The following is a 14,372-nucleotide window of genomic DNA, read 5'->3' as shown; positions in this document are numbered from 1 at the left end:
TACAACATCACATTTCGATGGTCCCGGTGGTGCAGGCAGCAGGAGGGGAGGCCTGTTCACCTGCTGTTGCTTAGCAACAACTCTCAGCATGCACAGCCAAAGGGCACGCTGGGAGTTGTAGTTTAGCAACAGCTGGAGTTCCAACTACAACTCCCAGCATACCCTTTGGTAGTCTGTGCATGCTGGGGGTTGTAGTTATGCAACAGCTGGACGCACATTTTTTCTTTGAAAAAGTGTGCATCCAGCTGTTGCATAACTACAATTCCCAGCATGCACAGACTGCCAATGGGCATGCTGGGAGTTGTAGCAGTGTGCCTCTAGCTGTTGCAAAACTAAAACTCTCAGCATGCCCTTCGACTGTCAATGCATGCTGAGAGTTGCAATTTTGCAACAGCTGGAGACACATTGGTTGTGAAACAGTGTTTGTGTCCTTAAAGGGGTACTCCGCCCCTGGCATCTAATCCCCTATCCAAAGGATAGGGGATAAGATGTTAGATCGCCGCGGTCCCGCTGCTGGGGCCCCGGGATCGCTGCTGCAGCACCCCACTATCATTACTGCGCAGAGCGAGTTCGCTCTGTACGTAGTGACGGGCGATACAGGGGCCGGAGCAGTGTGATGTCATGGCTCCACCCCCATGACATCACGGGCCGTCCCCTTAATGCAAGTCTATGGCAGGGGGCGTGACGACCGCCACGCCCCCTCCCATAGTCTTGTATTGACGGGGGCGGGCTTTGACATCGCGAGGGGCGGAGCCGTGACGTACCCCTGTATTGCCCATCATTACATGCAGAGCGATCTCGCTCTGCGCAGTAATGATAGCGGGGTGCTGCAGCAGCGATCCCCGGGGTCCCCAGCAGCGGGACCCCGGCGATCTGACATCTTATCCCCTATCCTTTGGATAGGGGATAAGATGTCTAGGGGCGGAGAACCCCTTTAATGCTTAGGCTAAGTTTCCACTTGGTTTATTTTCTGGTTTTTGGATATCTGCCACTGCAGTTTTTGACCCAAAGTCAGAAGTGGATCCATAAGGGAGGAGAAGTATAAGTCCTTTCTTTATATTTTCCATTCCTTTTGAATACTCTTATGGCTTTGGCTCAAAAATGGCAGTGGCAGATATCCAAAAACTGCCAGGAAAAAAAAGTGGAAACTTAGCCTTAAAGTGACAGTGGTCAGATGTGCAAAAAATGCCTGGGTCCTTAAGGTGAAAATGGTCTGGGTCCTTAAGGGGTTTAACTTTCCTAGTGAGGCCCACTCACTACATTGATATGTCTGGTAGAAAATGGTTGAAAGGCCCTGTTCCTGGCTGTACTTGTTAGGATGTGTTCACCCTATAGAATCCAAGTGCAGAATTTCCCTCAAATTCTGCTCCATGAAATTCGGCAATGGTTTGAAATGGGTCTTTTGTTGACCCATTCACACTATGGAATTTCAGCAGTGGTAAACTCTTCTGCAGAAATTGATCCACTGAAAGAATGATCATGTTCTAATTATTATTATTATTTTTTTTCAGAATCTACATGCAAAGTCCCGTTGCTTATAGGGAAAGTGATACCACATTTGCCCATGTGTTGCTCTGCCAATTCTGTAAAGTAAATGTGCTGTGTCTTGGTGATCCTTTGTTTATTCTGTGTGTTTACTCCTTGGTGCACTGGGGGCTCAATCCTGTCTCCTGCAGCCTTGCCTGACCACCGAGCCACTTCTTAGCAGTGATGTAAAGCCATGTGACAGTCCCACTGAGACACAACGGATACACACATTTGTATCCACACATTGATCAGGATACAGGATTGGTCCAGGCAACCGCCCCCTGTACACAAAGGAAAAAAAGTATACAGAATAAATGATGGATTACTATGGCATGACACATTTACATTACTAAGGTATTTGTTTTGTTTTGTATTATTTAGCAGTGGCAGTACAGTATGTGGGAAAATGTGTTGTCACTTTCCCTTTAAAAAGGGGATTTTGCTTGCGGATTAAAGGGGTTATCCTGGAATAAAAAAGCTTAATTCTGAAGTGTGAACAGACCCTTAGAGATAGTGATGAAAGTAGCCTTGGGTCCTGTCAAGTGCAGATTGCCATGATAAGGAGGGTCACATGGTGCCCTGTTGTTCCCCACAATAGAGCTATGGAGCAGAATAAGCAGTAGGTAACTAAGGAGGGAGAAAGTAGGATAATTGTATTTAGATAACATTACAAAATGCTTTTTTTTTTTTTGCTTTTTTTGTAAGAGGATTTGTGGCATAACCCAGTTATAGAATGTGTATCCTGAAGAGAGAGTCTTGCAGTTCTTATGCAATGATTATACATTATGTCAGTGCACATTCTTGTGAGCTAGTGAATAATTTACAGGTATATGCTACCTGTTAATTTCAAATTAGCCCAGTGTCTCATACATAGTTACATAGTTAGTACAGTCGAAAAAAGACATATGTCCATCAAGTTCAACCAGGGAATTGAAGGGTAGGGGTGTGGCGCGATATTGGGGAAGGGATGGGATTTTATATTTCTTCATAAGCATTAATGTTATTTTGTTTCAGGAATGTATCTAATCCTGTTTTAAAGCTGTTAATTTTTCCTGCTGTGACCAGTTCCTGAGGTAGACTGTTCCATAAATTCACAGTTCTCATGGTAAAGAAGGCGTGTCGCCCCTTGAGACTAAACTTTTTCTTCTCCAGACGGAGGGAGTGCCCCCTCGTCCTTTGGGGGGGTTTAACCAGGAACAGTTTTTCTCCATATTTTTTGTATGGGCCATTTATATACTTATATATGTTTATCATATCCCCCCTTAAACGTCTCTTCTCAAGACTAAACAATTGTAACTCCTTTTAATCGCTCCTCATAGCTAAGATGTTCCATACCCCATATTAGTTTAGTCGCACGTCTCTGCACCCTTTCCAGCTCCACAGTGTCCCTTTTATGGACAGGTGCCCAAAACTGAACAGCATATTCCAGGCGAGGCCGTACCAATGCTTTATAAAGGGGGAGTATTCTCTCCCTGTCCCTTGAGTCCATGCCTCTTTTTATACATGACAATATCCTGCCGGCTTTGGAAGCAGCAGCCTGACATTGCATGCTATTCTGTAGTCTGTGATCTACAAGTACACCCAGATCCTTCTCTACCAGTGACTCTGACAGTTTAATCCCCCCTAAGACATACGATGCATGCAGGTTATTAGTACCCAGATGCATAACTTTACATTTATCCACATTAAATTACCTGTCAGACGTCTGTGAGGGACAGTATCAAATGCTTTAGCAAAATCCAGAAACACTATATCCACAGCCATTCCTCTGTCAAGGCTTCTACTCACCTCTTCATAAAAGCAAATTAGATTGGTTTGACAACTTCTATCCTTAGTAAACCCATGCTGGCTATCACTTATAATACTATTATCCCCTATGTATTCCTGTATGTAATCCCTTATAAGTCCTTCAAACAATTTACCCACAATGCACGTTAAACTTACCGGTCTATAGTTCCCTGGGGAAGACCTAGAGCCCTTCTTGAAGATTGGCACCACATTCGCCTTGCGCCAGTCCCTTGGCACAATACCAGACACCAGAGAATCTCCAAATAACAAAAGACTACCCCTGTTATAGTTCCTATGAAACCAAAACACATAGGGGTGGTTTATCAAAACCTGTCCAGAGGATTGCTGCTTTCATTTTTCAGAGGCCTTTTTAGAAATGAAAGAAGCAATCTGATTGGTTGCTATGGGCAACTCAGCAACTTTTCCTCTAGACAAGTTTTGATAAATCTTACCCCCCCCCCCCCAATAGTCCAGACACCACAGCTTCTATGGACTGTGCTTTAATTTATTGGGAATCACAATAAAACTACTCACTTTTAACTCCTTAAGTACTCATCCTGTTTTGGTCTTAAAGGGGTACTCCAGTGGAAAACTAATTTTTGAAAATCACAATCCTTTCAAATAAGCCCCACTAGACCAAAATAATGATACCAAAATCCAATAAAAAAAAGTATTTATTAAATCAGTTTAAAGATAGGTGAATGACAAAAATCAGTGGCCCCACATGGATCCCATAAAAATAGTAACATACATGCACAAGATATTTAAAATACATAGGAGGGGAAACAGGAGTGACTAACCAGATAATTATATTAGGGACCTACTCAAAGGAATCCACAATGATGCACTACAGCTCAATATTCTGCTGTGCAGATGAGGGAATAGGATATTAATACATGTGCTGGCTCAAGAGGTGTGGGACATACAGTAACCCCCGACATGCGATGGCCCCGACATTTGATCAAATCGACATACGATGGCCTCTCAGAGGCCATCGCATGTCGATGTCAGCATCGACATACGATGCTTTTATATGTCGAGACCATCGCATTAACTGCTATCCGACAGCGCAAAATTCTTAAGCTGCTGTTGGATAGCAGTTTAAGCATCCTGGACAGGTTCGCTTGCCTATCCCCGCTGCTCCAGGTCCACTTCGCGATCCTCCGGTGTCTTCTGTATCTTCTCCAGGGTCCGGGCATCGCTTTCTGGCGTCGTTATTACGTCACTGCGCACGCCGTGCCAGCGCAGCAACGTAATAACGTCACCAGAAAGCGAGGCCCGGACCCTGGAGAAGATGCGGAAGAAGCCAGAGGATCCCGAAGAAGACGCCGGAGCAGCGGGACAGCATCGGGAGCCCCTGGGACAGCATCGGGAGGGGTGAGGACTCGGTCCGGAGCGGCAGGGACAGGTGAGTATAACTTCCTATACTTTACATTGCACGAATCCCTCAACATACGATGGATTCGACAAACGATGGGTCGTTTGGAACGAATTACCATCGTATGTTGAGGGACCACTGTACAATACTTATGGCAAAATAAACATACAGTGGGGCAAAAAAAAGTATTTAGTCAGGCACCAATTGTGCAAGTTCTCCCACTGAAAAAGATGAGAGGCCTGTAATTTTCATCATAGGTATACCTAAACTATGAGACACATTAATGACCAAAAATTCATAAAATCGCATTGTCTGATTTGATTTATTTGCAAATTATGGTGGAAAATACTTTAGTCAATAACAAAAGTTCATCTCAATACTTTGTTATATACCCTTTGTTGGCAGTGACAGAGGTCAAATGTTGCCTTTACAAGGTTTTCACACACTGCTGCTGGTATTTTGGCCCATTCCTCCATGCAAATCTCCTCTAGAACAGTGATGTTTTGTGTCGCTGGGCAACACGGAATTTTAACTCCCTACAAAATGGCATTTTTTTCTTCAATTTTGTCGCACAATTAATTTTTTTGCCGCTTCGCAGTGGATATTTTGGTAAAATGACTGTCACTGCAAAGTAGAATTGGTGGCGCAAAAAATAAGCCATAATATGGAATTCTAGGTGCAAAATTGAAAGAGTTATGATGTTTAGAAGGTTATGAGGAAAAGCCCTGCGTCCTTAAGGGGTTAAAAAATACTGTAAATAAAAATAAACATATATGGTATCAGCATATATGGTATTCCAAAGTCCAAAATAGCATATTTTTGGTCACTTTTTATACCATTAATTTTTTTTATAACAAGCAATCAAAAAGTCAGATCAAAACAAAAAAGGAACCAATAAAAACTTCAGATCACGGTGCAAAAAATGATCCCTCATACCGCCCCGTATGGGGAAAAATAAAAATTATAGGGGTCAGAAGAGGACCATTTTAAACGTATAAATTTTTGTGCATGTAGTTATGATTTTTTCCAGAATTAAGGTGTAATTTTTACGAAAAATGTACTGCGTAGAAACAGAAGCCCCCAAAAGTTACAAAATGGCGTTTTTACTTCAATTTTGTCGCACAAGGATTTTTTTTTTTTCGGTTTTGCCGTAGATTTGGGGTAAAATGACTGATGTCATTACAAAGTAGAATTGGCTTTTTTTCGCACCACCATCATATGGATTTTTAGGTGCAAAATTTAAAGGGTTATGATTTTTAAATGTAAGGAGGAAAAAGTGAAAGTGCAAAAACAGAAAAACACTTGGTCCTTAAGGGGTTAAAATCCTCTTTAAAAATAAGTGATCTGAGACGGCCCCGAACAGCCAGTAATTCCGGGTCACCAGGTCACTGGAGACCCGATTGACCCGGAATCGCCGCAGATCGCTGGACTGAATTGTCCAGCGATCTGCGGCGATCGCCGACATGGGGGGGGGCATAATGACCCCCCTGGGCGATATGCCGGGATGCCTGCAGGCATCCGGCTCCGGTCCCCAACCGGCTAGTGGTGGGGACCGGAATTCCCACGGGCGTATGGATACGCCCTCGGTCCTTAAGGACTCGGAATGCAGGGCGTATACATACGCCCTATGTCCTGAAGAGGTTAATGAAGCATCTGATGCATACCGAAAATATCACACTGCTCCTACTTTAATATAAGCTGTGCATGATACTTACTGGGCATCGGACAGTAACCTTGACTTCCGAGCCTTCCAGCCTACAGTTGAATCTTACGATGTACAGTGGTTCCTCAACATACGATGGTTTCAACATACGAGGGGCTTATGATGCATTTGAAAGTTGGGGCCATCCTGGAAAATAGTTCTTCGGCGGCACTGACTATTGCAGCTGCCACTGGGCCGTTTGATCTGCCCCGTTACACTGCGCTGGCACTCGCCTGTCCCCGCTGCTCAGACCGTCAGTGTGCCGCCCCTGCATCCAATCACTGAACACACAGTAGGAAATAAAAAGAAAAGGACAGGCGTCCTGCTCTCACCGCGTAAGACCTGGTCAGACAGCTCCCATCTTGGGCTACTCCTCCAGTAGGGTCTTCAAGACAGCAGGTCTTGAACACACAGTACACACACAGTTACAATATTGCCATTATTCAGTGATGCCCCTTATTCAATACAGTACTGTATATAGGGGCAGAGGGTGAGGTGAGCACTGAATACAATATTGGACTGTACTGATTAAGTTCCTCCTTCTGATTAATAAAAGTAAGGACATGGTTTTGGTTATTTTTACCTTTATTCATGTTTTCTTACTTTAGGTGGAAATTTTGGGGACCCAGGAACCAATTACCAGTTTTCCATTATTCGAGTTATGGACTCAACATACGTTTTTTGCAAATCTGACCACTGTCACTTTAAGCATTAATAACTCTGGAATCTTTTACTTATTAATTTAATTCCGAGAGTTTTTTCGTGACATAGTCTACTTTAACATAGTAAATTTACGGCAATACTTGAATTCATGAAAATTCATGAAAAATTTGAAAATGTAGCATTTTTCTAACATCGAAGCTCTCTGCTTGTAAGGAAAATAGACATGACAAATAAATTCTATATTGATTCACATATACAATATGTCTACTTTGTGCTTGCATCATAAAGTTGACATGTTTTTACTCTTTGAAGACATCAGAGGGCTTCAAGTTCAGCAGCAATTTTCCAATTTTTCACAAAAATGGCAAAACAAAATCACATGGCACACTATTTGGGGAAACTACACCACTAAAAGAACGTAACAAGGGGTACAGTGAGCTTTAACACCCTACAGGTGATTGACAAACATTTGTTAAAGTGGGACTTGAAAATTAAAAATGTGATTTTTTTTTTGATTTTTTTTTTTTCATTTTCACAAGTTGTAATAGGAGAAAATGTCCCCTAAAATTTGTAACCCCATTTCTCTCGAGTAAGGAAATACCTCGTGTGTGGATGTAAAGTGCTCTGTGGGTGCACTAGAGGGCTCAGAAGAGAAGGCCCTTTACATCCACATATGAGGTATTTCCATATTCATAAGATATGGGGTTACAAATTTTGGGGGGCTTTTTTTTCCTATTACCCCTTGTGAAAATGAAAAATTTGGGGTAACACCAGGTTTAGTGAAAAAAAACTATCAAATTATTAATTTTCACGTCCAACTTTAACCAAAATTTGTCAAACGCCTGTCGGGTGTTAAGGCCGCTAGTTACGTTCCGTGAGGGGTGTAGTTTCCAAAATGGGGTCGCATGTGTGTTTTGTTTTTTCTTTTTTTTGCATTTATGCCCACTGTAGAACTGCTGTAACTATCAGCCACCCCTGTGCAAATCACCAATTTAGGCCTCAAATGTACATGGCGCGCTCTCATTCCTGAGCGGCCTTGTGCCCCCGCAGATCACTTTACACCCACATATGGGGTAGTTCTGTACTCAGGAGAAAATGCGTTAAAAATTTTGGGGGTCTTTTTTTCCTTTTACCGCTTGTTATAATTTTAAGTATGGGGCAACACCAGCATGTTAGTGTAAAAATTATTTTTCTTTACACTAACATGCTGGTGTAGACCCCAACTTTACCTTTTCATAAGGGGTAAAAGGAGAAAAAGCCCCCCCCCCAATTTGCAACACAATTTCTCCCGAGTACTGAGATACACCATATGTGGCCCTAAACTGTTTCCTTGAAATACGACAGGGCTCCAAAGCAAGAGAGCACCATGATCATTTGAGGCCTAAATTGGGGATTTGAATCCACCACAAAAATACCCTACGGCAGTGTTTCCCAAACGGGGTGTCTCCAGTTGTTGCAAAACTCTCAGCATGCTGGACAGTCAGTGGCTGTCCAGCAATACTGGGAGTTGTTGTTTTTCAACAGCTGGAGGCTCCGTTTTGTTAAGAGTGCTGTACAAAAATTTTTTATTTATTTTTTTATTTGGGGGGGATTGTGTAGGGGTATATGTATGTGTAGTGTTTTATTTTGTGTAGTGTAGTGTTTTTAGGGTACATTCACAAAGGCGGGTTTACAGTGAGTTTCTCGCTGGGAGTTTGAGCTGCGGCGGAAAATTTGCCACATCTTAAACTTGCAGCAGAAAACTCGCTGTAAACACGCCCGTGTGAATGTACCCTACAACACTAAAACTCCCAGCATGCACTGACAAGACCATACTTGCTGGGAGTTGTAGTTATGCAACAGCTGGAGGCACATTGGTTGCGAAACACTGAAAGTTTGTTACTTAATTCAGTTTTCCAATAACCAGTGTGCCTCCAGCTGTTGCAAAACTAGAACTCCCAGCATGTACAGTGTCTTAGTGCATGCTGGGAGTTGTATTTTTGCAACAGCTAGAGACACACTGGTTGCAAAACACTGAGTTTGGTTGTGAAACAGAGTTTGTTACCTATGTGTCTGCAGCTGTTGCTAAACTGCAACAATCAGCATGCATTGACAGTCAAAGGGCATGTTGAGAGTTGTTGTTTTGCAATTGCTGGAGGCACAGTGCTACAACTCCCAGCATGCCCTTTGTTAGTCTGTGCATGTTGGGAGTTGTCGTTATGCAACAGCTGGATGCACACTTTTTCATAGAAAAAATGTGCCTCCAGCTGTTGCAAAACTTCAACCCTCAGTATGCACAGACTACCAAAGGGCATGCTGGGAGTTGTAGTTGGAACTCCAGCTGTTTCAAAACTACAACTCCCAGCATGCCCTTTGGCTTTGCATGCTGAGAGTTGTTGCTAAGCAACAGCAGGAGGTGAACAGGCCTCACCTCCTGCTGTATCCTGCCACCGGGATCGCCGTCGCTGCTGACACCGATCCTACTGCTCCTGTCGCTGCCACCGCACCAGAGGAGACCCCCGCCAGACCAGGAAGAGGTAAGAGACCCCCCGCCGGCTCCTATAACCACCATGATCACCGTATCGATCACCGCCCAGCAGGGTCGTGATTGGTCAGTTTTTCTGACCGATCAATCACGTGATCGTGAGGCGGCATGTGATCGTGAGTTGTGCCACCTCACTCCTGCTGGGTAAGGGTGAATGAGTCTGTCTCGCCAGAGACCCGATTGACCCAGAATTGCTGCAAATCGCCGGACTGAATTGACCAGTGATTTGCGGCGATCGCAGACATTGGGGTGGGGGTCTCAAGGCTTGAAAGTCACCCCGGTCCGGTCCCCGCCCGGTGCGCGGTGGGGACCGAAATTCCCATGGGTGTACCCATACGCCTTAAGTACTTTAAAACGGGGGTTTATGGATACACCCGGCGTCCTTAAGGGGTTAAATGTAAAAAAAAAAAAAAAAAAAAAAAAAAAAATAATCTTTATCCCCTTAACGACCACGGATGCAAATGTATGCCCTGGTTTGGCGGTACTTCGCGCAGCAGGACGTACATTTGCGTCCTGTGTATGACCGAGAGCTTCAGAGCGGTGCTTGCATCATACACGGCAGGGGACCCGCCGGTAATGGCCGACATCCATGATCGTGTGGATGTCCACTATTAACCCCTCAGATGCAGTGATAAGTACAGATCACGGCATCTGCAACAATGCGCATGTTAAAATCGATGATTTGGATTCAAAATGCCCAACTTCAAAATGGCCACCATGGTCACCACCCATTTTTGAAATTTTCCCCCCTCACATATACTAATGTGCCACAAACAGGAAGTTGATATCACAAACCATTCCCATTTTATTAAGGTGTATCCATATGAATCGCCCACCCTGTATAATCAAATGCCTTGGCAGCGCTATGAATGAAAATTATTCTACAGCAGCGCATGTGGTCGGCCAGAGTTTTTTGTAATTACCTTTGATTACTACTCTGTCGGTGAGCTTATTCTTGCTTCTTTTTGTCCTCAGGGGTGAGTGTTTTAGGCAGTTTACCTACACTCCGCTTTTCTGTTTTTTTATTAATTTTAAATGTTTTGTGTCCTTTTATGTGCAATAAAATGGTTTATTTTTTATACTAATTTGTATGTTGTGCAATAATTTGACTGTTAGCTCTTTCTTTTTGGTACACCCCTTTTTGGTACACACCTTTTACAGTGAATGCAACATGAAGAGTGAAGCCTTTACATTTGTTTTTTATTAATAATTATGATCAAGATAGATATATATATAATATATATAATAAAGTGACAAGATTTTTGTGTCATTGCAGTTGCCATTTGAAGTTGAAGTCTATTATATACAGCACATCCTGCTGTATGTTGTGCCCATCTACCTAATGAGGAAGGGAGGTACGTTGTGCAGCTACTTTTACATTTTGCCTATGAATTCTTTATAGTATTGTTACTCGGTCATTAGCCAAAACAGCAAGAAGTATGACTGATCAATATGATTTGCTTCACCCTTTTCATGTCATTTATATTGATTCTGTTTATACTTTTTGTTACACTGATGATGCACAAATAGATGTTGTTTTCTTAGTTTTAAAACCTTGCATTCTACTGCCATCTTGTGTCCAGTGTTGGAAAGGTTTTGTATTATTGTTTTCTTAGTGCCTCTTATGACTGACTGTACAGTGTAAATTTACAACACATTAATAAAAGATCTTAAAAGTTTTTTTTGTTTGTTTTTGTTTGTTTGTTTGCATTCTTTTGATTGTATGTTGGGTTTTATAGGTGCCTACACTCCAGAGCCACTTGGTAACTTTTGGTGGGCGATTTTATCAACTGGACTTATGTTTTTCTACCATTTTACCTTCTTGCAGATCCTTGGCATGGTAGGTACAAAGTTTTTGTGATTAAAAAGATTTTTGGTTTAGCAAAAGCATTTGCAAATGTTGAAGAGAATCTGACAGCTAGTTTACCCACACTAAACCCAGTATACTGGGTTATAATGGGATAAACAGCTGTAAAATGAGGGTTGCAGAGTTATGGTTGAAAATAGCATTATTCCTAATGCGACCCAGCACACATTGGAGGCAGGGAGGCAGCTGGCCAAGCTCTCCTGCCTCATCTATATTCATGCCCCGGCTTGATTATTCAAAATCTTAATTCTCACATCACTAGGACATGAGAGCTGGCAGGGGGAGGTGAGCATGTCTCTATGTGCCACTGAAGCCTTGCTACACCTGACTTCTGGGTGTAGCGAGCCAGCTGCGCCTGCGCTCTGCTTACAGAGCACAGCGGTCACCTCCTCTGACATCTCTCTTTTCACGTCAAAAGTTTAGATTGGTTTGTCTGAGTGTTCAAACCCCCACTCAGCTAAGTGCTTCTCTCCCGGTTTTGTTTGTCGATGCCCAAGATGAACCTAATAGTAAGTCTATGGAGCCTTTTGTGTGCAGGGAGATAGGGATAATTTAAGTTGTTGCCGGACATGGTCTACTCCATGTAGTCTTGCAGCATGTAGTCTTACAGACACACTGAGGGAAAGCTGCTGCATCTCCCAACATGTCTTGTATCATTATTGTTATACTAGAAGCAATTATTTGGGGACTGAAGAGGTTTATACATTTTTAGCCTGCAAGCAGTAAAAAAAGAGACTACAGGCTACTGGAAGGTGAGAATTACATCACTTTCCTTTTAGAGCTATATTTGTTTCATGTATTCACTTACATGTCTGTACTACTTTTGATCTCACATATTGGTCCTATTGTCTTGTTTTTGTATTTTCTCATTAGATGACAGAAGTGAACTTGAACAACATGTTGTGCCCTGCAATTTCAGATCCTTTCTATGGGCCATGGTATCGTATATGGGCATCGGGACATCAGACACTCATGACTATGATCCATGGGAAACTTATTGTGGCCCTGTTCTCACATGGTCTGCCAGGATATAAATTTTTAGTAGAGCTGATTCCCTATTCTGGGAAGAAAGTGGATTGAATTATCACTACTGGAATAATCTTTTTTGACCTCCTTACAGCCAAAATAAGCATATTGAGGTTAAAGGGCTACCAGCACTTTCATGATTAAAACAGTGTTAAGGACTTCCAATAACAGAAACAAGTGCCCTTACAGAATGGATCAGTGTCTAACACCTTTTTAGATCTTATTTGGTTTTTACTTTCAAAACATTGGTGCCCTATGATCATAATGCTTTTGTTCTAGCAGCAGAAGACTACCTGAGGGCTCTGGTTGCTGGATCCCTTTTGCACATGGACAGGGAACTTGGCTGGTTTTTACTCCTTACACATAGTCTGTTACAGGAATTAATTTATAAATTTTTATAAGGATTTTGGTATTCAGCACAAATAGACACTCGTCCACGCAGCCATTTGCCTCATTAAAAAAAAGCCCTCATGATGAAATCATCTACATTACCATTGTTTGGAAGCTAAAAAAACTCAAAGTAAAATGGTAATTTTAAAGATTATCAGGAAAATATTCCTCACTTTTACACAGTAAAATGCCAAAATATACATCTACTACCTGCTCCGTTTATATTCCTATTAGAGTACTAATCTTGCCAAGAACACACACAACACTCCTAAATATTCACAAGCTGGAACATATGCATAGTAGGCACATTTCTATCCTCTCCAAATCCTCTCTTGTGCTATGAATAGTGACATGATTCCTTTTTAGGGTCAGAAACAAACATCCACCCTCAGAGATAGAGGTTAAATCTAACTCTGCTACGTCTGTGTGTGGTGAAGTAGAAAAACTAATCAAGAAAAAAATCATGGCCTCTGAATGGTGCCTGGCAAATTCTGGACACCAGAATAAATCAGTCACATCATCTCATACATGGCTTTCTAGGGGAAATCTACACGTGACAGAACTTTGCCATTTCACACAGCTCATTGTGGTAAAGCGACAGAGCTCTAAATAGATGTCAAATTTAGCTCTAGCTTGAATTTAACACATTTTTGGTAAATCCTAGAATTGTTGTGTATGGTTTATTATTTCCAGGTTTAGGCTGTTCATCTGGGACTTATTTAGTCTTCCCATAGTTACCATTTCGCCTAATTTGTATAGACTAGAGCAGGGTGCTCCTAGGTTTGCACACTGCTAGTACTTGTTGCTCAGGGAGATTGCAGTTGCTGATGTGCCAGAGAGTTAATCAGGGGGTATATTCTCCTCCTGATATGTACATGCGACTTTCAGCAAGCTGCAGTTTAACTTGTCATAGTTGCTGCCCTTTATCCTTGCTTTTCACCATGTCTCATATAGAGAAAAAAAATGCTTAGACACCCGTATATTCAACAAATTCTCAGGTCACAGCTCTGTGTTGGAGACATAACTTAAGTGCCATAAAAAGTGTACTCCAATGCTTCAACCTTCACATTCCAAACACCCAGTTATTTGGTCCTGCCATTAAAGGGATCTTTCCTTTAATATATTTTAACTTTTCTAACACTTTTGTAAAATATGGGCAGTTTAATTTATTTGTATATTAACAAATTTATAAGAAGACAGAGAAAGTAGGGGTGCACCTTAATGCATTAGCATTTAACATCAATGGCCAGAGAAGTTGCAGTCTAGAGCTACTAACCTGCATAGCACTATTGTGTTTATCACAGTAAGAAATATTGCAGGGTGTCTAGCTGCTGCAAACATTTCTCCTCAATATCCTGGAATGGGCTTGATGACGAACACTGGAAATACTGAAAAAATTACCCTTGCTTGGATGCCTGGTACTACTAAGTTGGACACGAAGAAACACCTGCAAAGGTATTTCTGAAGGGAAGTATTTTATTAATGTGAACAATGCATTTTAATCCCA

General features: G+C 42.1%; 1 protein-coding gene across 2 annotated transcripts in view; it reads left to right on the top strand.

Moving 5' to 3' along the window:
* Positions 1 to 12,958, top strand: part of TMEM164 (transmembrane protein 164) — a 94,513-nt gene extending 81,555 nt beyond the window's left edge. For both annotated transcript variants that reach the window (XM_056539786.1, XM_056539785.1), the window contains exons 4-6: positions 10,859 to 10,937; positions 11,322 to 11,422; positions 12,323 to 12,958. In XM_056539786.1, the coding sequence (XP_056395761.1) occupies positions 10,859 to 10,937; positions 11,322 to 11,422; positions 12,323 to 12,529 (387 nt within the window). In that variant the 3' untranslated portion in view covers positions 12,530 to 12,958. The remainder of the gene's footprint in view (positions 1 to 10,858; positions 10,938 to 11,321; positions 11,423 to 12,322) is intronic.
* The last annotated feature ends 1,414 nt before the right edge of the window (positions 12,959 to 14,372 follow it).

This window comes from Hyla sarda, chromosome 9, assembly GCF_029499605.1.
Source record: "Hyla sarda isolate aHylSar1 chromosome 9, aHylSar1.hap1, whole genome shotgun sequence".
NCBI lineage: Eukaryota > Metazoa > Chordata > Amphibia > Anura > Hylidae > Hyla > Hyla sarda.
The sequence above is the reverse complement of the archived record's forward strand: the minus strand, read 5'-3'. Positions and strand labels throughout refer to the sequence as shown.